Genomic DNA, 23,608 nt, shown 5'->3' with positions numbered 1-23,608 from the left:
TGAGTACTGATTATTTTCCTGTAACAACACATTAGTGTTTTATTCCTTAATAAAAAAAAAAAAAATAAAATAAATAAATAAATAAATAAATAAATAAATAAATAAATAATGAAACTGAGTACTGATTATTTTCCTGTAACAACACATTAGTGTTTTATTCCTTAATAAAAATAAATAAATAAATAAATAAATAAATAAATAAATAATGAAACTGAGTACTGATTATTTTCTTGTTACAGCATGTGTCCAAGTGTTTTATTCCTTATTTAATAAATAAATAAATAAATAAATAAATAAATAAATAAATAAATAATAAACCTGTTTACTGATTACTTTCTTGTTACAGCATGTGTCCAAGTGTTATTTATTATTATTTTTTATTAATAATAATAACACTAATGTGTGTGCATACAAAGCAACTATTAGGCTGAGTTGATCATCATATATTAAAGTTCTGAGAAAAAAACTGATTTAATGTAAAAAAAAAAAAATCATGAGGATGGTGTGAGGGGAACTTTATTAGATCTGGTTTGTTCTATTTCCAATAAACATAAATTAATTTAATAAATAAATTATTATTAAATATTTGCCACAATTTCTAAAATATTCACAAACATATTATTTGACATATATTTCTCTACTTTTTTCCCCCTCACTTTATCCTCACAGCTAAAGTGCTCCCCAGTCCTCCGTGTGACTTCATGTAAATATTTTCTTTAATAGACAGTAATCAGGTCTGTATACGCCGGCTGTATAATCCCCTTAGACGTAGTGTGACATGCATTAAAGCTTTTCAGTCATCTCTATAATCCTCTCTCATATAGCAAAGAGATTTCCACGTCAGAGCCGCTTCAGCGCCGAACTGAAACCTGGACGGGCAGAAAATATCACGACACGTCAAAATGAGATCGATCCTTTTCACATTATACATTTATTTTTGCATCCAGAAATTCTGAGGTCACTTGAATGAACGTTTGTACACCAGGTTTTCTAAAGACACACAGAGAAAAACAGTCTCGCTGTCTACTCCTTGAACATGTTAAACAGAAATATACAGTATTATGTTTGATCAATTATGCACTCTATTATAAAATAACGATGAAAAGATCACATAGAATGGCACTAATGGTTTTTATCCCTAATTATCCCATGACATTTATACAAGAGACACGATAACAGAAGGGGGGAAAAAGCCTTGCGATAATTAAAGTATACTGTAATTATTAAACGTTAAAAGCTTTTGGATGACTGAGCGGCGCAAAATTAAACCATTTGATTCAAATGTATATTAGCATCCTTTTAGCAAACCTAGATATCTAATAACTTACTCATTTCATATTACAAGTGGAACCTCAGCATATGAACGCCTTCCATTATGAATTTTCGCCATTTGGCAAGAAATTTGCATCGGCATACTATGCATTTTCAGCAAACTAACAAACCGAACTGAACGTTGGCTAAGTTGCGCATACGTCCGAATGTACGTCAAAACTTGTTTGCTTCAGTGAAAAGCCAAGAGAAGCTAACTGAAGCGAGTTTACGAATTTTATGATGTTTCAGTCAGTGAAAGCTGTTTTGAAAGAGTCCACCCACGATACCAACGTTGCCTTAAGCTACATGATGTTTTTTTGTTGACAGATTGGTGGTGTGGGTGGTCTGATCTATTTTTAGCCCAAGCCTGGTGGCACGACTTCCTGTGAGGAGCCTTGACATGGAATGCTTGGCTTGGGTCAGTTCTCTGTAAGCAGCCATACAGTTTACATACGCTTCGTATTGGGAATATCGGTCATATTTTTTGAGTGACTGGAACGGATTATCTGCATTTACATTATTTCTTATAGGAAAATTCGTTTCACAATACAAATTTTCACCTTAAGAACTCGCCTCCAGAGCGAATTAAAGTGCAAAGGTTCCACTGCATAATGGAAATAAATCCAGTATCCGGGTTCTAATCACAGTGATCCTTTGCTAAACACGATCATAAGAGAAAATCCAACATCACCGAACATGAGCATGAAATACTTCAATATTGAACAGAGCTCATCGATCATTACAGTAATATTTGGCTCAAATATCTCAGATATCAAACAACGTAACCTTAAATAAACATCAGTTGTACAGTACAGTGTCACAGTATGAAAGAGAACCAAACCCGTTTTGATTGGACAACATGAACATGAATAGTGTTGTTATAATTCAAACCATTTATTCCTAGTAGTTAATTCATTATATGCTTAAAGATGAATAATTATGTAATCTAGGTCTTTAAGGATACCTTTCCACCCTGGTGTAAGGATATTAATTAGCAGAATGCATTAAATATAATTATTACTTTTATTAATGGTTATTCGGTCAGCTGTATGACTCAGGAAGAGTTATTATATGTGTACAGGTGGTGCAGAGCCCCTTCCTAGATATATCACTGACACTGTCCATGAAATAGGAAACATTTTTAATGTGGGGTAAGTCAATTAAAGAACTAACAAAGTCTTAGAAAGGATGCACAGCTAGAAGACGTGGGCTAAGCTAGGCTAGGAAAACATGAACATGTAAACAAAAGCTACACACAGAACAAGCAGTCATCGCAAATACGGATAAACACACAACGTACAATGAGCCAGCTACTAAACAGGGAGAAATGTAGAACTTATGATGAAATGATGAGACAGAACTTTTATCTTTTATAAACGTTTATAAATATTTTAGATTAAAATCCTCATTGGTAACTCCATACATTTTAAATTCTGTTGAAATACTTGTGACGTCTTTTGAGGTGAGAAGATGTTGCCCCTAGTGGTCAAGACTGCAATCAGATTTAATAGAGGCCCATTGGGACCGGCATCACACTGCCCTAGGTTCACTCTTTACACAGGAAGAGCAGCAGACAGGACAGATAATAACAGGGTTGATATGGTCCTGAATTTTTAAGCCAAATTGGGCTAGCTTAAAAATCCTCCATGGCCTACAAGATCTTGTTTTATTACAAAGAATGACAAAGAAACACTGATGATCTCCTCATCATGGCACCTGTTAGTGGGTGGGATATATCAGGCAGCAAGTCAACATTTTGTCCTCAAAGTTGATGTTAGAAGCAGGAAAAATGGGCAAGCGTAAGGATTTGAGCGAGATTGACGAAGGGCCAAATTGTGATGGCTAGACCACTGGATCAGAGCATCTCCAAAACTGCAGCTCTTGTGGGGTGTTCCCGTTCTACAGTGGTCAGTATCTATCAAAAGTGTTCCAAGGTAGGAACAGTGTTGAACATGGGCGACCAAGGCTCATTGATGCACGTGGGGAACGAAGGCTGGCCCGTGTGATCCGATCCAACAGACAAGCTACTGTTGCTCAAATTGCTGAAGAAGTTCTGATAGAAAGGTGTCAGAATACACAGTGCATCGCATTTTATTGTGCATGGGGCTGCATATCCGCAGACCAGTCAGGGTGCCCATGCTGACCCCTGTGAACTGCCGAAAGCATCAACAATAGTCAGTATTAACAGATGCTTATTTGTGGACTTTGTAGTAAAGTGCTCATGAGAAGTATAAGATCTGAAAAAACTGAGAAGGGGAAAAATTTACATATATATATATCTGCTTTACGTTTATGTTACATTCTTTTGCTTGCTTATTTCATGTTCCTTTGAATCAACTCTTATTTAAAAAAATATTTCCTATTAAACACTTAATAGCACTAGAGGCTTCTTAAACTTCCCTTATGAAAAATAAAGACATTGTACTTGCAAAAATAAAGACATTGTTCTAAACTGATTTATTAAACCTTCTAAACTTTCTATTCTCAGTTCTATTTAAAATTAAAAGTGACGGCGAAACAAAATACCCTACGATTTGTTTAAGCCTCTTAGAATGTGGTCTCATTGTTGGTGTGAGCAAATTTACACATACACACAATAACCCAATTTTGCTAAGACAGTTAGACAGCATTGTTTATATTCCTTAATTGTTTTCGGAACGTAATTACGTGGTATCTCTTCTGAATAGCAATCAGACAGATCTGTTTGTTCAAATCAAAGTACACAAAACATTCTGTTGCTTGACTTTAATTGGACAAAGCAGACTTTGTGAATTCATTTGCACTTGAAAGAAAACAAACAACGAAACCACAAAAGAAAAAAAAAACGAGTTATTGATTCACCTCTTGCTTGCGTATTTTCGATTCTCGGCTTCTCCATCGCTGTTGATGATGTTTTATGGATATGACAGCGATGTTAAATAAATTAGTCCCAATGGACAACAAATGTAAGATGTGTAATCAGATGACATGAATCTACAGTCTGGGCTAGAATGAAATCAGCCCCAGCCTCTATTTCATATGTGTAATTTTTCTTCCAGCCATTGGTGGTGCTGTTTTTCTTGGTTGCACAAAAACAAACTAAAATCCACTTCAAGCTGTTTGTTGACGATTTCAATGGAGGAAAAAAAAAAAAAAAACTTATTCTGAGCCTTATTGTTATTTATAAGAAAAATGAAGGACACAAACCCCACTCGACAATCATGTGAATTCTCACTAATGGGCTAATTGACTATATTCATCACAGAGTTAGCACAATATTAGCAATATTCAGGACACAAGGTGTATTTTGAACACAATGACAAAGCAATAAAATTTCACAGGAACAGAAAATGTTCTTTCTTTGAATTTTTTTCTTTCTGCCAAGCTTGCTTGACTTCGAAGGTCACGGTATTATTTCGGAAAAGTAGAACCTGGGAGTCCGTTGATCCGGTATTTTTGTCACATTGTACATGACGCTGCATAAATATGAGTAAGGCTCCGTTTCATTTCACACTCCACCCAACCACGGCTCCGAGTCAAACACTTCCATTGGAAACGAATGAACGAAACTCTTGCTGCTTTGTCACTCAGTAGTATGAATGTACGTGGTTCCAAGACTGAGCAAGAGTATCACCCTATCTATCGTTTCCTGTCCTGTTTCACTTGTCCATGTTTAGCAGCTAGGAAGTCCTTGATGTACAGGACATCTCAGAAGGATGTGCCAGGTACTCTGGAGACACTACGTTCTGGCTGTTTTCATGAAGAGGCCACATTTCCTGCCAGGTAAAGGAAGGATGATGGGCTGGGTGGCTGCTGAGCAATGGCCGTCGCTGCCTGTAGTTGGTCCAGACCTGCAGGAGGGTCTCCTTGAAGGGTCGTGTGGTCAAAGTGTAGAGAATGGGATTTAGAGCACTGTTTATGGGCAGGATGAAGATAACCACCCATGAGCTGATGGTTCCTGGTTGAAGAAATGAAATAATTTGTATTTATTATCCCTAGAAATAGAAATTCATTGATACTGATAGTCTGATCCCATGCTAATTTACTTGTAAAATACAACCAACATAAGCAGAGTCCAACAGTCCAATTTAAATGTATTCATTTGGCAGTCCACTTACAATTATTAAAAAGTCCAATCCAATCACGTCTTAGGGCTCAACTGTAGCTCTTAGTTATGCATTTGAATGAACTCCTAAGCTTCTTATAATTAACACAGAAATGATTAAGCACTGCCACTTCCCCAAGAAATATACACTTCTTCAAGAAGTGACCGCATATTTATTATCTGTCGTGAGAAATTGCACAAATGCCAGTGCTTGTGGCTAAGCTGTTTGTTGTGATCAGATGCAGCAGGCATTTTCATCTCAAGGCCATGTATCACCTACCACTCAACAATAAACAGATAAAAACCATGGAGGAAAGCACTTACCTGGGATTTCAACCTCCATGAGGGATAAGATCTTGAGAATGAAAATCGGTATCCAGCACAGCGAATCGGTGATGACGATGGAGAAGAAGCGTTTGGCCACAGTTAGCTCTTTCTTGATGTGGTTGCTGTATTTGGTTGTCTGAGTCCCTGTTCTCTGGATGTTGTAAAACATGCTTCCGTAAGACAACACGATGATGAGAAATGCCACAAGGTTCAGGCCTACGGGGAAGCAAATAGAAGATCAAATTTAAACAACAATACAAGTCTTGATCATGTTCCACTCCACAGTGGTGGTTAATATGAAGCTCATATGAAAGTAGACACTTAGGGCTTTAAGAATTTGTAGTTTATAAGTATTTCTGTTTTTCCCTAGCCTACTAGGGGCGATATATTCATAGAAAAGTTGCACGAAAACAAAAATGGTTAGTTTTTTTCCCACAGAAATGTTTCTATCTTCAAAGTAAAAGCTGATAGCAAGACTATTTCTGTTCTCTGAGATGCCTCAAGTGCTCGAAATTTGAAGATGTTATCTTCAACCACTAAGAGTTAGTGTAAGGTTATCCAGCAGAGGGAAAACACACGTCTCACACTGAAAGCCTACAGAGTCCTGACTCATTTTATATCAGACTTTCGGCAATAAAATAATTAACTAGTTTATACCGATTGAAAATGTCCCATAAGTCGATTTCCATTCTGCTGGTAAAAAAGGATAAAACGTCACTGCTGGGTTGAGAAATAGTCCACAAATCTCTAGCCATTAGAGATGGAAACGAATAAAGTGCTATCACAATTAGGATAAATCATGGAAAAATGAAGCTAGTCTTTTGTGTATAAAGTAACCAGCAAGAATTCACAGAACACCTGGAGCAGGAACAAGGAAGACCAGGAAATCTTCAGGAAGTAAAAAGAAGGCTTATAATAAATGATTTGATGGATATCTCCAGCAGACATCATTGAGATCTTCATAAACATTTTTACCCAGGTGAATTGGACAAAGATATTGTCTAGCAAAGATCTTCCAGAGTAAAACAGATAAAGCCAGTGCAGAGATGATGACACTATTATCAGATCCTCAGGGCTCGCTCTGACCTCCATCACGCCAAACAAATTGAGGTCTTCTCAACATGAATATCTTGTGAACAGCTTGTTGACCTAGAATAATGTGTAAAAAGTGCCTTTTCAAATGTTTGAAATAAACCTTAACAAGAAAACAAGTGATTTGATTAAAACCTTTCAGCCAGGTGCTGCTACAGAACATCTTCTGACCAATCAGGAGTAACACAGGGTCCGCCATGATGCAGTGCCCCTGGAGCAGGGAGGTTGGAGGCCTTGACCATTTGACCTACCACCTCCCCAATTATTTCTTTGCAATATAGCATCCTTGGAGGTGGGGTCAGAACTCAGGGTCAGTCTTGATGCAGGGGACTTTGCTCAAGGTCACACGGTGGCAGCTTGGCATGCTGGGGCTTAAACCCCGATCTTCCAATCAACAACCCAGAGCCTTAATCACTTGAGCTAGCACCACCCCAATTCTTTCTTTGCATATTCCATCCTTGGGGTCAACCATGACACAGTGCCTCTGGAGCAAGGGGGGTTGGGGCCTTGCTACCAAAAGTGGCAGCTTGGCGGTGCAAGGAGTTGAGTTACCACCACCCCTCAGGTTAAGAAACTCATGATGGATGTTTTTGTTGCATTACAGATTTAGAGTAATGGTATGGTTTTTTTTGGAACCAGAGCCTATTTCATGCCTTACAATGTCATGAGTCATGCTGTTATTATTATTATTTTAAGGTTAAATTAAAGCCTCACCCAGAAAGATGACGATGGAGTAGATCTGAGCTCCTGGAGTCTCTGGTTGCTCCGAATGCAAAGGAAAACAAACCCCATTGGTCCCATAGAAGTTCCTGAAATCTCCTTTACACACTAGGGGCAGGAACGCGATGACAAAGCCCAGGATCCAGATGGCCACCAGGATGGTGACGGTACGTCTGCGCCCAGGTGTCAGGTAGCGGAACGGGTAAACGATGCAGATGTATTTCTCCAAAGTGAGGTAAGTGAGGAGAAGAACAGAGACCTCGGTGGACAGCATGGCCAGAGAGCCAACCACCTGACAGGGCAAGCTGTCCATCCAGGCCTGTGCATGGCGGTTATACTCACCGCGAAACTTCAGGTCATACGCTCCAATCGCAAACAGGTAGACACCCATCAGACCATCAGCACCTGCTCAGGAAAGCAGAGGGTTCAAGCTGTGTTAAATGTTTTCATTCTGCTCCACAGCACTCTATTTTTAAACATGTGAGGATTATGCACATATTTATTCAAAAACGTATTTAAAAAGAGGTTGATTTGCAGTCAGTAATGAAATTACCAGAAGAGAAAAAGAGGGAGGAATATGTAGAGAGAGATTATTTATTAGCATGCTTTAATTGAAGTGAAATAGAAAGGGATAAAGAGAGAGAGAGAGAGAGAGAGAGAGAGAGAGAGAGAGGGGAAACATAAAAGAGATGGATGAAGAAAGAAGTAGACACAGACAGAAAGAGATAGAGACAGCAGGAGTGACTGTCAGAGAGAGAGAGAGAGAGAGAGAGAGAGAGAGAGAGAGTGAGAGAGATGGAGGGATAGATGATAGTTTGTGGAGACAGAAACAGAAAATGAGAGGCATGAGGGAAATTTTAAAGAAGATGTATAGAAAGAGGAAACGTAAAAGAGATGGATGGAAAAAGAAGTTGACAGAGAGAGAAAGAGATAGACATACAGTGAGGGAAAAAATTATTTGATCCCCTGCTGATTTTGTACGTTTGCCCACTGACAAAGAAATGATCAGTCTAATTTTAATGGTCGGTGTATTTGAACAGTGAGAGGCAGAATAACAACAAAAAATCTAGAAAAACACATTTCAGAAAAGTTCTACATTAATTTGCATTTTAATGAGTGAAATAAGTATTTGACCCCCTATCAGTCAGAAAGATTTCTGGCTCCCAGGTGTCTTTTATACAGGTAAGGAGCTGAGATTACAGTAGGAGCACTCTCGGGGAGTGCTCTTAATCTCAGCTCATTAACTGTATGAAAGACACCTGTCCACAGAAGGAAGCAATCAATCAGATTCCAAACTCTCCATCATGGCCAAGACCAAAGAGCTGTCCATGGATGTCAGGGACAAGATTGTAGACCTACACAAGGCTGGAATGAGCTACAAGACCATCGCCAAGCCGCTTGGTGAGAAGGTGACAACAGTTGGGGCGATTATTCCCAAATGGAAGAAACACAAAAGGACTGTCAATCTTCCTCGGTCTGGGGCTCCATGCAAGATCTCACCTCATGGAGTTTCAGTGATCATGAGAACGGCGAGGAATCAGCCCAGAATTACACTGGAGGACTTTGTCAATGATCTCAAGGCAGCTGGGACCATAATCACCAAGAAAACAATTGGTAACACACTACGCCGTGAAAGACTGAAATCCAGTAGTGCCCGCAAGGTCCCTCTGCTAAAGAAAGCACATGTACAGGACCATCTGAAGTTTGCCAGTGAACATCTGAATGATTCAGAGGTCATGTGGTCAAATGAGACCAAAATCCAGCTCTTTGGCATCAACTCAACTCGCCGTGTTTGGAGGAGGAGAATGCTGCCTATGACTCCAAGAAGACCATCCCCACCGTCAAACATGGAGGTGGAAACATTATGCTTTGGGGTGTTTTTCTGCTAAGGGGACAGGACAACTGTACCGCATCAAAGGGACGATGGATGGAGCCATGTACCGTCAAATCTTGAGTGAGAACCTCCTTCCCTCAGCCAGGGCATTGAAAATGGGTCGTGGATGCAAAGAGGAGTGGGCCCAAATTCCTTGAGATGTGAGATGTGTGCAAACCTGGTGGCCAACTATAAGAAATGTCTGATATCTGTGATTGCCAACAAGGGTTTGCCACCAAGTCATGTTTTGCAAAGGGGTCAAATACTTATTTCACTCAATAAAATGCAAATCAATGTATATCTTTTTTGAAATGTGTTTTTCTGGATTTTTTTGTTGTTATTCTGTCTCTCACTGTTCAGATAAACCTACCATTAAAATTACAGACTGATCATTTCTTTGTCAGTGGCCAAACGTACAAAATCAGCAGGGGATCAAATATTTTTTTTCCCTCACTGTAGCAGGAGTGACTGTCAGAACAAGAGAGATGAAGATAAGACTGAGTAGAGATACACAAACAGAGCAAAAATAAAAGAAATGGAGGGAGAAAGTAGGAAAGAGAGACAGAGAGATGGAGGGATAGACAGAGACTGAGAGTGAGAGACATTAGGGAAAGTCTGAAGAAAACAGATGTATGGAATAAGGAAAAGTAAAAGAGATGGATGAAGAGAGAAGTAGATAGAGAGAGAAAAAGATAGAGACAGAAGGAGTAACTGTCAGAGAGAGAGAAGGGGGCAAACAGAAAAAGGAAAAGTAGAAGAGATGGAAAAAAAAGAAGGAGAAAAAAGAAAGAGATGAGGGAAAGATTGAAGAAGAGAGCTGTACAGAGAGAGGTAAAGTAAACAAGGTGGAGGGAGAATGAAGGAGAAAGAGAGAGCGATACAGCAGGAGCAATTAGCAGAGAGAGAAAGAGACTGAAATGGAGAAAGAGAGAGAGATGGTTGGAGAGAGAATCGAGATTATACATTGTGACATCAGAACACAAATAAACAATAAAAACAACAAAGAACTGAAAAACTGTAGTGACTAAGAACAACACAAACACCAGCATCTTTGTCCACAAAACTGTGTTCACGCTCAACTCTGAGCCCTTTAGCGAGACGTCTCCTCAGACCATTTGCATTCCAATTCATTTTGATCTGCCTTTCAAAGCAGGTCCAGGACACTCAGGCATACTGACAGCCAAGTTTTCCCAGTAAGACCATCCCTTTAAACCCCTAGATAAAACAGCAATAATGAGTTTCGTAAGTAAGCAACAGCTATTCAATGATGTTTGATTTTCAAGTCGTCACTGCGCCCTTTCTTGACATCTGAGCTGTCATTCTTCTCGAGCCCTGGGACATGTCCGACCAGGCTTGACTCGAAGGCTTGGACGACTTTCGTTTACACGGACAAGCCCGTGGCTGCATGTCAGCCTTCAAGCATGTATGCAGAAAAATCAATTACTGCCTTCAAAGCATGATGTAGACATCAAAGCCCAAGACTGTTGAGAATTGCTTTACACTCCAGCAAACCTTCTGATCAAATCTGAACCTGCCTCATTCAGCATCTCTCGCTTTCTCTCTCTCTCTCTCTCTCTCTCTCTCTCTCTTGCTCTCTCTCTGGCATACAGATGACCTGGACCACATCTGAAACTTTAATATCCTGATATTTAGAACATATCAAAGAGATGTATCCAAACAGCAGCTTTTCATTTCACGCTCAATCAGGCTGAGAGCCCGAGAAAAGGAGGCAGAGAGGGCTGAAAAAGAGACGAATAATAGAAACTTTTGTTCATCTAAGAGTGCCCAATCTGAAATTGTATAAAGTATAAATTCGGCCAGAAATGGCTGACCAGAGGACACATGATTGATTTCTGAAGCAACCAGAAGGAAAAGTGTGTCAGCGCTTCGGAAAAATACTGTGCAAGCTGGCATGTAGGACATTTATATAAACCCTCATGTTTTCAAGCTGTGTCGAGAAAGAGAGCACAAAAAAACACGACACAGTTTAGAGCCTCAGAACTGCAAAACCATACCGAGGTATATAATGATGAAGGTGCTATATATCTACCTTCAGGTGGAAAAACAAAAGTCACTTCCTCATCAAAATGCAGACCCCGAGCCTGACTCAGTCATGCCATCACTTCGCTCTGAATCACCATGCCTCTAATCAGCAGTGGCTCATCTAGAGCTCTGCGTCACAGAGGCTTGTTATTGTTTTTCATTGTTGATTACACTTGTATTCTGATTGCCTTTTTCCTGCCCTGCACTACCAAATCCCAGGTCCACCAAGCTGCCACGGCTGGGCCCCTGAGCAAGGACCTTAACCCCTTAATTGCTAAGTTGTAAAAAATGAGATAAAAATATAAGTCACTCTGGATAAGGGCCCCTGCCAAATGCCAGAATTGTGAATGTAGAGTACACACACACACACACACACACACACACACACATATGGAAGTGCATCAGCCAAAAAGATTCTGAAGCTTGTGGCCAGAAAAGTAAAACCATGGGCATGTTATACAAAGTCTCGCTTACCATAACAAGATTTTTGCTGATTTATCTTAATAAAGAAATGTACCTTTATTTCATAAACAGTGTGTGAATATTGAAAGACCGTAAGACTTACAGCAAAGGGAAATGATGCACATGGCATGGAGCTTGTTCTCCGAGCGGATGTACGAGCGCATGCAGATGACAAAGATGTTACCAAAGCAGGTGGTGGCAGACACGACCCAGACGAAGACACGCAGCACGATGTTGGCCAGGAGGTCCTCCAACGATGAGATGCCATCTGTATTGGGCTTGCAGCTGCGTACATGAGGGGCGTAGCCACAATACTGGAACTTTTTAAAATAGCTGTGATCAGGGAAAGGAAAAACAAGCATATTGAGTATGAGTGATAGAAGAGATTTTGCCACATACAGTGGAACTTCGGCATAGGAATGCCCTCCCTTACAAATTTTCACCTTATTTTCGCAAGAAAATTGCATCAGCATATGAAGCATTTCCAGCACAGGAAATGAGCTGAACGCCGGCTAAGTTGCGCGTACGTCCGGGAGCCGTTCAAAACTTGTTTGCGTCAGTGTAAAACCAAGCAAAGCCAACCGAAGTGAGTTTCTAAATTTTACAATTTTTCTTTCAGTCATTGAAAGCTGTAAGCTACCCACAATACCAACATTACCTTCAGCATGCGTTCAAAACCTAGGTGATTTTTCTCGCGTTTTTTGTTGACAGTTTGGTGGTGTGGGCGGTCTGTTCTATTTTTAGCCCAAGCTTGGTGGCACGACTTCCTGTGAGGAGCCTTGACATGGAATGCTTGGCTTGGGTCAGTTCTTTGTAAGCAGCCATACAGTTTACATACGCTTCGTATTGGGAATATTGGTCATATTTTTGGGCGGCGGGAACGGATGATCTGTTTTAACAATATTCCTTATGGGAAAATTCATTTCGCAATACAAATTTTTGCCTTAAGAACTCCAGAATGAATTAAATTTGTATGCCGAAGTTCCACTGTAAATCAGTTACTCATTTCACTTCTGCTGGGACATGGATATGGATCTGAATTATGTATACTGGAGTTCTTATTGATGCATGGATATGCAACATAGCTACAGGAGCGGCGCTGCATTCAGAGCTGGAGACTTAAATCCAGTCTCGGTTACACAGCTGCTTAAGTCCATTTTCAACTGGATCATTCAGTATATGCTAACAATCTGCATGTGGTTCAGATCTCCGAGGTTGCCAGGATTTGTCTCAAGTACAGTGTTTTAATAGACAACCACTAGAGCTTGTCTTTAGGGCTAAAAAAAAGGAATAGAAAATGCTCCCTCTTTTTTTTTTTTTTTAAAGACAAAACATAAAGGGTATGTTTGGAATTTATTTATTTATATTTTTTTCCATGATTATGTGATGAAAGGTACATGAATGAATTATTAAATATTAATTTTTTTTCTTTACTCCTGATGTATACATCTCTGTCCTAACAAACAATAAAACATTTGGCTAAATTAAATAACATGGCTTTGTAGCACTTGATCCAGCACATGCTGCCAAACATCACTCTAAATTGATTTATTTCCACGCCAATTTATTCACGAACATGTTAGTATCTGTGTAGTGCTATTGTTTTCAAGCTAACTAATAATCTTTAGAGCGCTAAGCCTCACGCTTCAAAAGAATATAGACTATAGAACTATAGAGCTTCATTTGAAGGAAATTCAAACATCAAACCGATGAGAAATCAAGCTGAAGTGCCATGAATCAGAAACTAAGAGCAATCATTCAGTTAGCCTAGCCGCTAATGTGGTAATGTCATGACAAACCATGCTAACGCTAACTCTTAGTGAACCAATACTTTGTGCTCATGAGTGGGGAAATGTGGGAGAGGGGCCGACTCGAAGCATAAAGACTGACTGAGACATAATAGTGACAAAATTGAGATATCTGGCACCTTTAAGCCTCAAATCATTACTTAAATCTGTATTTAAAAAGAAAAGTGTGTTTTTTTCAGATATCTGGCACCTTTAAGCCTCAAATCATTACTTAAATCTGTATTTAAAAAGAAAAGTGTGTTTTTTTTCCTGTTAACTTGCTGACATGAAAAACAAGAGCATGATAATGTAAAAACGTATGTAAATTCAAGGATGTTCCTCAGCATCTAAAACATATGATTTATTATTCTTTAAATAATAAAGAAAACATGAGACAATTGAAAGAAATAACACTTTTATTCCCTCGAAAAACTTAGCATTTTAGCTAGCCACTTTTGACAGACTGTGGAGAAGGACGCCGCCGTTCACACACACCGTTCTCAAGAAGAGAATTAGCACTTAATGCTGGGATAAACTACTTTATCCGGAGAAGGGAGCTTTCCATCTCGTGTTTGCGAAAACAAATTTTAACATTCTGAGAAGAAAACAAGAAGGACTTACATATGTGTGAGATTTTTGAGCGGTTCAAACATTCTCCTGTGAATGTTCGCAATCTCGATGCCCTCGATGCTCCTGAAAGATGAACGGTTTTCTCTTAGGCATTAGCATATTTCATATAGCCTTGAAAACAAGACAGTACTTTTTTTGGGGGCCTTTTACAGAAAGCTTTGACGCGTGAAATGAAAACAGACGACCTTCTGCAGACAGTGTGATATCGCGCTGCACCATTACTAAAACTATATGCTGCTATTTTTTTCCCCTCCGGTTTCATCTGATTGCATGTCGCTCATGAGATATAGACGAGGTGAACGAGTCTTAAAGAATGTAACTCTGAGTCTCATAGCGAGATGACGATCAAAATTGAATCTGAATGCTTGTTGTTCTAAAAGCGCTTTGGGCTTCACAGGCTGCTAGCTATATAGTGGCCCGCAGCCACCTCTGTAGACTACTGTACAATTTGTACTCTATTTATGGCATTTCTCTGTGTTGTACTTCACTGTTTGTAGTTCTGTAATAATCTAAACATATTTCGTCCTAACTGAAACAGGAAAAAAAGTTTTCTTGTATAAGTTTTCTTGTATAAATATAAGATTAAAGATTAAACCTTAAGATTAATAGAATATTAAAGACCGCCATGACACAGACTCTCAGAGATGGATGCAAATGCAGATGTTTGATAACACAAAGAGGTGACAGGGCGTAAGAAAAATGAGTGTAGCAAACAGAAGTAGGAACAGGCACAAAAAAAAGTGCAAACAACAAAAAAAAGTCATAAAATTAGGAATACTCAAAAGTAATGGAACGAAGGACAAAGAATGAATACGAACTTATATGTGAATGTCTAAACAGCCAAAACAAATTATAAACAACCAGCTCAGATAACAGACACGGAATAAAGAAACAAAGGGCTTAAATAGGTTCCATAACAATCATCTACAATTAAAAACAGGTGAAAAAGTGAAAAGTCTGGTGATTGAGTGCTAGAGTGTTAGTGGTTGCTGGGAGAGTTCCAAAGAGGGTTTATAATGTAAATTTCATTGTTTCTTAGTTACGTATTTCCCAAACCAGCACGTTTCTATGCATTTAGCTTGAGATCTGCTCTGAGAATGTGAAGTATTCACATAATCAATGTACATAGTCAATGAACTTGACTTACAGTGACTTCAGCTTGTGCAGTTTGTCAAAATGGTCCGCTTGCAGCTCCTGAATTGGGTTGTATGAAATATTCCTGTGAAGCGAAAGCAAAGAAATCGTCAATTGCTTTAAAATGGCTGATATTCATCACGCAGCTGATGGTAGTTACAGTTCATGGGGATTGTACATTGATTGAGAACAATTCAGGCTGCTTGATGGTTCAAGCAGTTTTTAGTGATAAGAATGACAACAAGGCGAGAGACTCAGGAAGCAAAGGACTTACAGCTGCAGCAAATCTCCTAGATTTACAAAAAGATCTGGTGAGATTTTCTCAATTCTGTTACTGGATAAGTCTCTGCAGGAAGAAGAAGAAGAAGAAGAAGAAGAAGAAGAAAAAAAAACGAATGATAGAATTAACTTAAGAAGCATTCAGGGAGATACAGGCAAAAGTATTGGCACCCTGTAGAAAAAGAAGCACAATTGATTTGATCAATATTTTTTGTTCTAGTGCCAAGTGTTAATCTCCTTTTTGTTTGTGAAACCAAATAAGTCCAACCCAAAAGAGACTAACATTGCCGGAAAAATTAAAAAGCAATGGTTGGAAAAATGACACATAATTATTACCCAATAATTATTGGACTAATAACATTCTAAATCATTGCACAGTGAAGAGGATAAAATAGGAGGTGAAGAAGTTTCGGAAATAAACTCTAGCGAAGATCAGTGGTATTTTGAATACTAGGCAATATTAGGACACTGCAAACTCTGTTTAGGTCTGATAAAAGGTTAAGACCTCTAAACCTGATGGATATTTCAGATGTTTCGGCTACTCCCTGTTCAGGGTCACCACAGCGGATCATTTGGTCCTCATGTTTCCATTTGGCACTGGTTTTTATGCTGAATGCCCTTCATGTGTTTAATGTAATTAAACACTTTTGAAACAAATCAGCAATCTTGTTAGACATTAAATTACATGCTGATATTTTCCCCTGTGGAGGCTTCGTTAAATACTAATTGCAGGGTGCCAATAATTTTGAAAACAGTGTGGAAAAATTGTGCTACTTAAATCCCCAAATGTTTAGGCTCATATGGGGCTATTAATTTTTCTCTCATTTTCACGATGTTTTGGAGTCGAGTGTATCTTTGAAGTTCTACACTCTTTGTAGAAGAACAAATCTCATTTCACACTTGAGTTGGCAAAAAAAAGAAAAATAACTGGGCCAAATTGTGCTGACTTTAGGACTGATGAGCAAACGGGACCAAGATTTCTTAATTTGGTTCTCTAAAAAAAAAAAAAGAAAAAAAAAGAAAACAGGTCAGGCTTTAAACTCTGGAGAATATTTTGTGTTGATTATTTTTGCAAAACTGTACTGCGGGAGATCAAACTGACTCAGAACGTACAGCTCTCCCAGCTTCCGCAGCAGAGAGAACGCCTGCTCATGGATATGACTGATCCTGTTTCTCTGAAGGACTCTGGAGAGAAAGAGAGAGAGAGAGAGAGAGAGAGAGAGAGACAGACAGAGAAAGAGAGAACAAGAAGGAAACAGAGAGAGAGAGAGGGGGAGAGAGAGAGAGAGAGAGAGAGAGAGACAGACAGAGAAAGAGAGAACAAGAAGGAAACAGAGAGAGAGGGAGAGAGAGAGAGAGAGAGAACAAGAAGGAAACAGAGGGGGGGGGCAAGAAGGAAACAGAGAGAGATAGAGAGAAAGGGAAGAAGAGAGAGAGAGCAAGAGAAAAACAGAGAGAGAAAGAGACCGAGCAGGAAGGAAACAGAGAGAGAGAGAGAGCAGGATGGAAAAGGAGAGAGAGAGAGAGCAAGAGAAAAACAGGGAGAGAAAGCGAGAGAGCAAGAAGAAAAAATGAGAGAGAGAGAGAAATAGAGAGCAAGAGAAAAGCAGAGAGAGCGAGAGCAAGAAGGAGAGAGATAGATAGATAGATAGATAGATAGATAGATAGATAGATAGATAGATAGATAGATAGATAGATAGATAGATAGATAGAAAATGCGAGAGAGATAAAGAGAGAGAGATGCAGATGGGCAAAGAAAGTTGAAGTGGGGTTGAATAGAGAGAGAGAGAGAGAGGGACAAAGACAGACGTTAATTATTTTTCGAGTAAAGCGTCTCTGACATTAGCGTGGTTTCTATCAATGCGGTCGTTCTAATAAGTTATGGTTTCTATAGCAACAAATAGCCTAGAGACTCATAGAATGGACGCTAGACATGAATGGATTTAAAAGCATCTGTATTTCTTAATGAGGTGAGGATTTCTGTGAGGAGATGTTTATTTGTGTATAGTGCCAGCGCTTTCTAAGAGTCAGAGCTGAAGAGCTGAAGGACTTAACAATTTATTTATTTCTTATTAAAGAAAAAAATCGAAGGCTGGAGAGTTTAAAGCTGCTATAAAGTCATTGAGAACAGAAGAATATTCTATAAAATGATAAAATAATGTAAACTGCACATAAAAACACACACAAGCAGAAGGAGCAGGAACCTGAGAGTGTTTACAAAGTGAAATGACTCAAGTGAAAATAATTTACAGAACAAAAATCTATAATTCATTTCGAAGAGAAAGAAGAAAACTGTGTCTGGGCAGGCAATGGGAAATGTACTTACAGCACAGTGAGCATGCTACAGGACCAGAATGTTCTATTATCCACAATCTCCATCTGATTCCCTTCCATATCTCTGTAAACACACACACACACACACACACACACAATATTATGTTCATAGATTGGTGATTATTTCATTGTGTTGTGAAATTTATCTCCTCGATCCTTAATATCTGACTCACTAGTCAATCTTTTCTATATACATGTGCAAAAGTTTGCATCCCCCACAATTTATTATAAATATACACCGATCCTGCATAACATTATGAGCACTACAGTGAATTACAGTGTGAATAAGACTGATGATCTCCTCATCATGGCACCTGTTAGTGGGTGGGATATATCAGGCAGCAAGTGAACATTTTGTCCTCAAAGTTGATGTGTTAGAAGCAGGAAAAATGGACAAGCGTAAGGATTTTTGACGAAGACCAAGACAAAGATCAGATCATCACCAAAACTGCAGCTCTTGTGGGGTGTTCCCGGCCTGCAGTGGTCAGTATCTATCAAAAGTGTCCTTTCATTCCTGTAAATATCCTTTAAATTCTGTAAGTTGCCCCATGGAGGCCCCACCTCACAACTTACAGGACTTAAAGGATCTGCTGCTAACATCTTGGTGCCAGATACCACAGCACACCATCAGGGATCTAGTGGAGTCCATGCCTCGATGAATCAGGGCTGTTTTGGCAGCAAAAGGGGGACCAACACAATATTAGGCAATTGGTCATAATGTAAGCCTATATACACTATATTGCCAAAAGTATTCGCTCACCTGCCTTGACTCGCATATGAACTTAAGTGACATCCCATTCCTAATCCATAGGGTTCAATATGACGTCGGTCCACCCTTTGCAGCTATAACAGCTTCAACTCTTCTGGGAAGGCTGTCCACAAGGTTTAGGAGTGTGTTTATGGGAATTTTTGACGATTCTTCCAGAAGCACATTTGTGATGTCAGGCACTGATGTTGGACGAGAAGGCCTGGCTCTCAGTCTCCGCTCTAATTCATCCCAAAGGTGTTCTATCGGGTTGAGGTCAGGACTCTGTGCAGGCCAGTCAAGTTCATCCACACCAGACTCTGTCATCCATGTCTTTATGGACCTTGCTTTGGTCACTGGTGCACAGTCATGTTGGAAGAGGAAGGGGCCAGCTCCAAACTGTTCCCACAAAGTTGGGAGCATGGAATTGTCCAAAATGTCTTGGTATGCTGAAGCATTCAGAGTTCCTTTCACTGGAACTAAGGGGCCAAGCCCAGCTCCTGAAAAACAACCCCACACCATAATCCCCCCTCCACCAAACTTTACACTTGGCACAATGCAGTCAGACAAGTACCGTTCTCCTGGCAACCGCCAAACCCAGACTCGTCCATCAGATTGCCAGATGGAGAAGCGCGATTCGTCACTCCAGAGAACGCGTCTCCACTGCTCTAGAGTCCAGTGGCGGCGTGCTTTACACCACTGCATCCGACGCTTTGCATTGCACTTGGTGATGTATGGCTTGGATGCAGCTGCTCGGCCATGGAAACCCATTCCATGAAGCTCTCTGCGCACTGTTCTTGAGCTAATCTGAAGGCCACATGAAGTTTGGAGGTCTGTAGCGATTGACTCTGCAGAAAGTTGGCGACCTCTTCACACTATGCGCCTCAGCATCCGCTGACCCCGCTCCGTCAGTTTACATGGCCTACCACTTCGTGGCTGAGTTGCTGTCGTTCCCAAACACTTCCACGTTCTTATAATACAGCTGACAGTTGACTGTGGAATATTTAGGAGCGAGGAAATTTCACGACTGGATTTGTTGCACAGGTGGCATCCTATCACAGTTCCACGCTGGAATTCACTGAGCTCCTGAGAGCGACCCATTCTTTCACAAATGTTTGTAAAAACAGTCTGCATGCCTAGGTGCTTGATTTTATACACCTGTGGCCATGGAAGTGATTGAAACACCTGATTCTGATTATTTGGATGGGTGAGCGAATACTTTTGGCAATATAGTGTATATATATATATATATATTTAGAAAATCTACAGAAATATTGTCATTTAAAACAGATGTCAAGAGGAATTTAATAATAAATAATTATTATTAAATAAAACATAATTATCAAAATTTATAATGAGTAATAACAGTATATTTAACCATAGTAGAGCGTAGTAAAAGTTTGTAGGATAATTAATAAAAAAAGGAATAAAATAAATAATGATTTTTTACAAACTTTTCTTTTCATCATGTGATGCATAATAAATACTGCTTATTATAATGTTTATTCTTATGAATAAAAATGGGATAAAAATGGATTTAACAGTAACTCCTCCACTAAAACGAAAGAAAAACAGAAAAACGAGTAAATAAAAGCCAGTGTGAAAATTCACAGCATATCTATTAGCATACACCGAATCCAATCCACAGAATCAAACTGGAAAAAAGAAAAAAAATCGCATGCCGAGTCTGCAGAATACGTAAACATCCAGATATTTTAAGACTTCAGACTTACAGCCAATTTAACCGTGGCATCTCCAGGCATATATCGTCAACGTTCATCAGAGCGTTATTCAAAAGAACTCTGCAACAAAGCAGTACACACCACACAAACACACTTAAAGGCATAATAGTTATTTTAACACATCACTGCCAGACACACGTTCCGAAACAAAAAAGCAACAATTAGAAGACGAAAACTCACAGCAGCACGAGGGAGCTCAAGCCTGAAAAGGTCAGAGAAGAAACCTGGTGTATTTTGTTGTTTTCCAAAATCCTGCAAATGAATAAAAATGCCAAGTAGCTCATTAATAAACATTAAAAGCTGAAAGAATAGCATGTGTTTTCAAGCGTTGGCTCATTGAATGCTAACTGATGCATGAAGGCTCTGGCCTCTAAAAGGATTTAATCAGCAGACTTGTAATGGAACGACTTTCGGAGCCAGATTCACTTCTTCATGTATTACATGACGAACAAGTGATGAATGAGATGATAACATACAATAACGCTAATGAGACAAGTTTCCATTTGTGCCAGCTTTATAGTGTCCAACTTACATCCTCTAATCAATTAGAAATATGGAAGTTGAACTGCTTACAGCCATTCCAGTTTGTGCAGGTCCTGGAACACTCCTGGCATTAGGCTAGAGATCCGATTGTAGCTCAAATACCTAAAAAAACAAACAAAGAAAGCATGGCTCTGAGTATTGTCGATGTACAGTCTACAAAAAACAAGCTAATTGGCATTAATCAGCATCGCTCATTCATCCTCAGAGAACTAGAAGGGTTCCTTACACTGCAGTTGAGCACACTATCGGTCAAAAGATTGGGATCATTTGGAAATTCCCTGGTTTTCCTTAAGAAACCCATTTTATCCATTTCAAAAGCATCAAATTAAACAGATGATTAATTTAGGCCTATTATCAGCCACTATCAGTCCTCTGTTTCAATCTCATGTTTGCTAATCCAAGTGATCATTTTATCAGGCTAACTGATGAGAGAAAACCTTTTCACATTGCGCTCGCACAGGGAGCAATAAAAATTCACTTCCTTAGGTTATAGTTTAGCATATAAAGGTTGGCTTTGTTTCCAGGCTCAAAATAGTCAGAAATATAGAACTTCCTCTCTTTTCATGGTAAGAACTTACACTAACCAGGCATAACATTATGACCATCTGGCTAATATAGTGTTAGTCCCCCTTTTGCTACCAAAACAGCCCTGACCCCCGTCCTGCACTGTGTATTCTGAAACCTTTCTATCAGAACCAGCATTAACTTCTTCAGAAATTTGAGCAACAGTAGCTCGTCTGTTGGATCGGATCACACGGGCCAGCCTTCACTCCCCACGTGCATCAATGAGCCTGTTGCCGGTTCACCACTGTTCCTTCCTTGGACCACTTTTGATAGATACTGACCACTGCAGACCCGGAACACCCCACAAGAGCTGCAGTTTTGGAGATGCTCTGATCCAGTGGTCTAGCCATCACAATTTGGCCCTTGGTCAAACTCGCTCAAATCCTTACACTTGCCCATTTTTCCTGCTTCTAACATCAACTTTGAGGACAAAATGTTCACTTGCTGCCTAATATATCCCACCCACTAACAGGTGCCATGATGAGGAGATCATCAGTCTTATTCACTTTACCTCTCATAATGTTATGCCTGATTGGCGTATTTCACCATGCTGTTAACTAATCCTTTCATAGAACAGTGCAAACTGGTTCTAACCAAAACAGAAAAAGGAGTTTGAGGCCTGGTGCACAACTGAAAAACATGGAAATTTCCAAGAAATCCCAAACCTTGGAACATTAGTGTAAGTAGCAAAGAAAGCAAATAATTTGCATTTGGCATCATTTGCCTTTGACTTTCATATACTATTTGAGACGTTACTATGCTTCTAAAATTCATACACTAGAGTACATACTGCATAAACTAAGTGCATAGTTTTTAGTACTCTCACCCCCCCATCAATCACAGAGACACGAGCCAATCATGAGGTCATGTAAGAGGAAGAGGGCAGTTCGCTCATTCCTTTAGTATTTTACATGACCCTGTGTCTCAGCAGTTTATAAAAATGCATTTGGATGGCTTTAATATGTCTCAGAAGAGAGAAAGGTATTAGCTGTCACCCACCCAGTGTGGGATGATAAGGGCAGGGCTGGCTGCTGAGTGGGAATTAGAACCGGCAGGTGACAAATTGAGGAAAAAAATTGGGAAAAATCCCAAAATAAAATTTGCTATAAATAAGAATATCACCTCTGAGCTCTGCTCAAATGCCAGCATGTACAAGTAGGCTTTAAGATGAGATCTGAATTCCAAAATGGAGGAGGCGTGTCTTTTATCAGGTTTCTAAGAACATAAATAGCAAGTTATTCCTCTGAAATTGTACCTTGGGACAGATTTTGTAAAAGAAAAAATCTGCGCAATCGAAGGTCACATTAAAAAAAAAAAAAAGGAGACGGACAATTAGAGATAATTACAAACGTATAAAAGCACTCTAAAACGAACCGGGAGCCAATGACGTATTAAATCAGACATGATGAACCGTTACAGAGTCGAGGAGCAATGTGGGAGGATTTTGAAACTGAGCACTCACAGCCGTGTTAGGTTGTAAAGACCTCGGAACGCATAGGGTTCAACCACTTTGATGCGATTGTGCTGCAGATATCTAAAAGAAGAGATCAGACATGTTATATAATCATAAAGTATCAACAATTAAAGCATAGTATCCCTTTCTGAAATTCCTGACACTTTCTATGATGGAAATAGCGAAAGAATAAAACACATGGAGCACGCAGAAAAACATATTTATTTATGCGAGACATTGCGTACGATTTTGCTTCTTGTATCTTTGAGGCTGTTTGTGGCTACGCAAGCAGAACATTTACAACGGGCTCAGTAATGGTGTTTATGCCTCATGGGGAAGAATTATTCCGGCTCCAAGTGTTTCATTAGAGAGAAAACACACAATGGGCCTCATTTGTTAATCTTTTAGAAGTTTCCGAGTTGGAATGGTTTTATAGTAGAAAAAAAAAATTCCCTATAGTATAGCCGATTTTCTTTATACTTGCA

General features: G+C 39.4%; 1 protein-coding gene across 2 annotated transcripts in view; it reads right to left on the bottom strand.

Annotated features, from left to right (window-relative positions):
- Positions 1–958: 958 nt before the first annotated feature.
- Positions 959–23,608, bottom strand: part of rxfp1 (relaxin family peptide receptor 1) — a 56,086-nt gene continuing 33,436 nt past the window's right edge. Inside the window, exons 6-19 of one of the 2 annotated variants that reach the window (XR_009205261.1) lie at positions 23,133–23,204; positions 21,137–21,208; positions 20,744–20,815; positions 20,555–20,623; positions 18,069–18,140; positions 16,856–16,927; positions 15,738–15,809; positions 15,477–15,548; positions 14,321–14,392; positions 12,016–12,245; positions 7,529–7,939; positions 5,720–5,938; positions 4,153–5,248; positions 959–3,464 (exon numbers count right to left, since the gene is read on the bottom strand). Coding sequence is in view for 1 of the 2 variants with exons in the window: in XM_058396367.1 (XP_058252350.1) it covers positions 4,971–5,248; positions 5,720–5,938; positions 7,529–7,939; positions 12,016–12,245; positions 14,321–14,392; positions 15,477–15,548; positions 15,738–15,809; positions 16,856–16,927; positions 18,069–18,140; positions 20,555–20,623; positions 20,744–20,815; positions 21,137–21,208; positions 23,133–23,204 (1,783 nt within the window). In the remaining variant the exon portion in view is untranslated. Of the gene's footprint in view, positions 5,249–5,719; positions 5,939–7,528; positions 7,940–12,015; positions 12,246–14,320; positions 14,393–15,476; positions 15,549–15,737; positions 15,810–16,855; positions 16,928–18,068; positions 18,141–20,554; positions 20,624–20,743; positions 20,816–21,136; positions 21,209–23,132; positions 23,205–23,608 lie in introns of both variants that reach the window. The other variant, XM_058396367.1, reaches the window with a different exon arrangement.

This window comes from Hemibagrus wyckioides, linkage group LG08 (genome assembly GCF_019097595.1).
Source record: "Hemibagrus wyckioides isolate EC202008001 linkage group LG08, SWU_Hwy_1.0, whole genome shotgun sequence".
In the NCBI taxonomy this organism is placed as follows: Eukaryota; Metazoa; Chordata; class Actinopteri; order Siluriformes; family Bagridae; genus Hemibagrus; species Hemibagrus wyckioides.
Note: the sequence above shows the minus strand (reverse complement) of the source record. Positions and strands in the feature narration are given on the sequence as shown.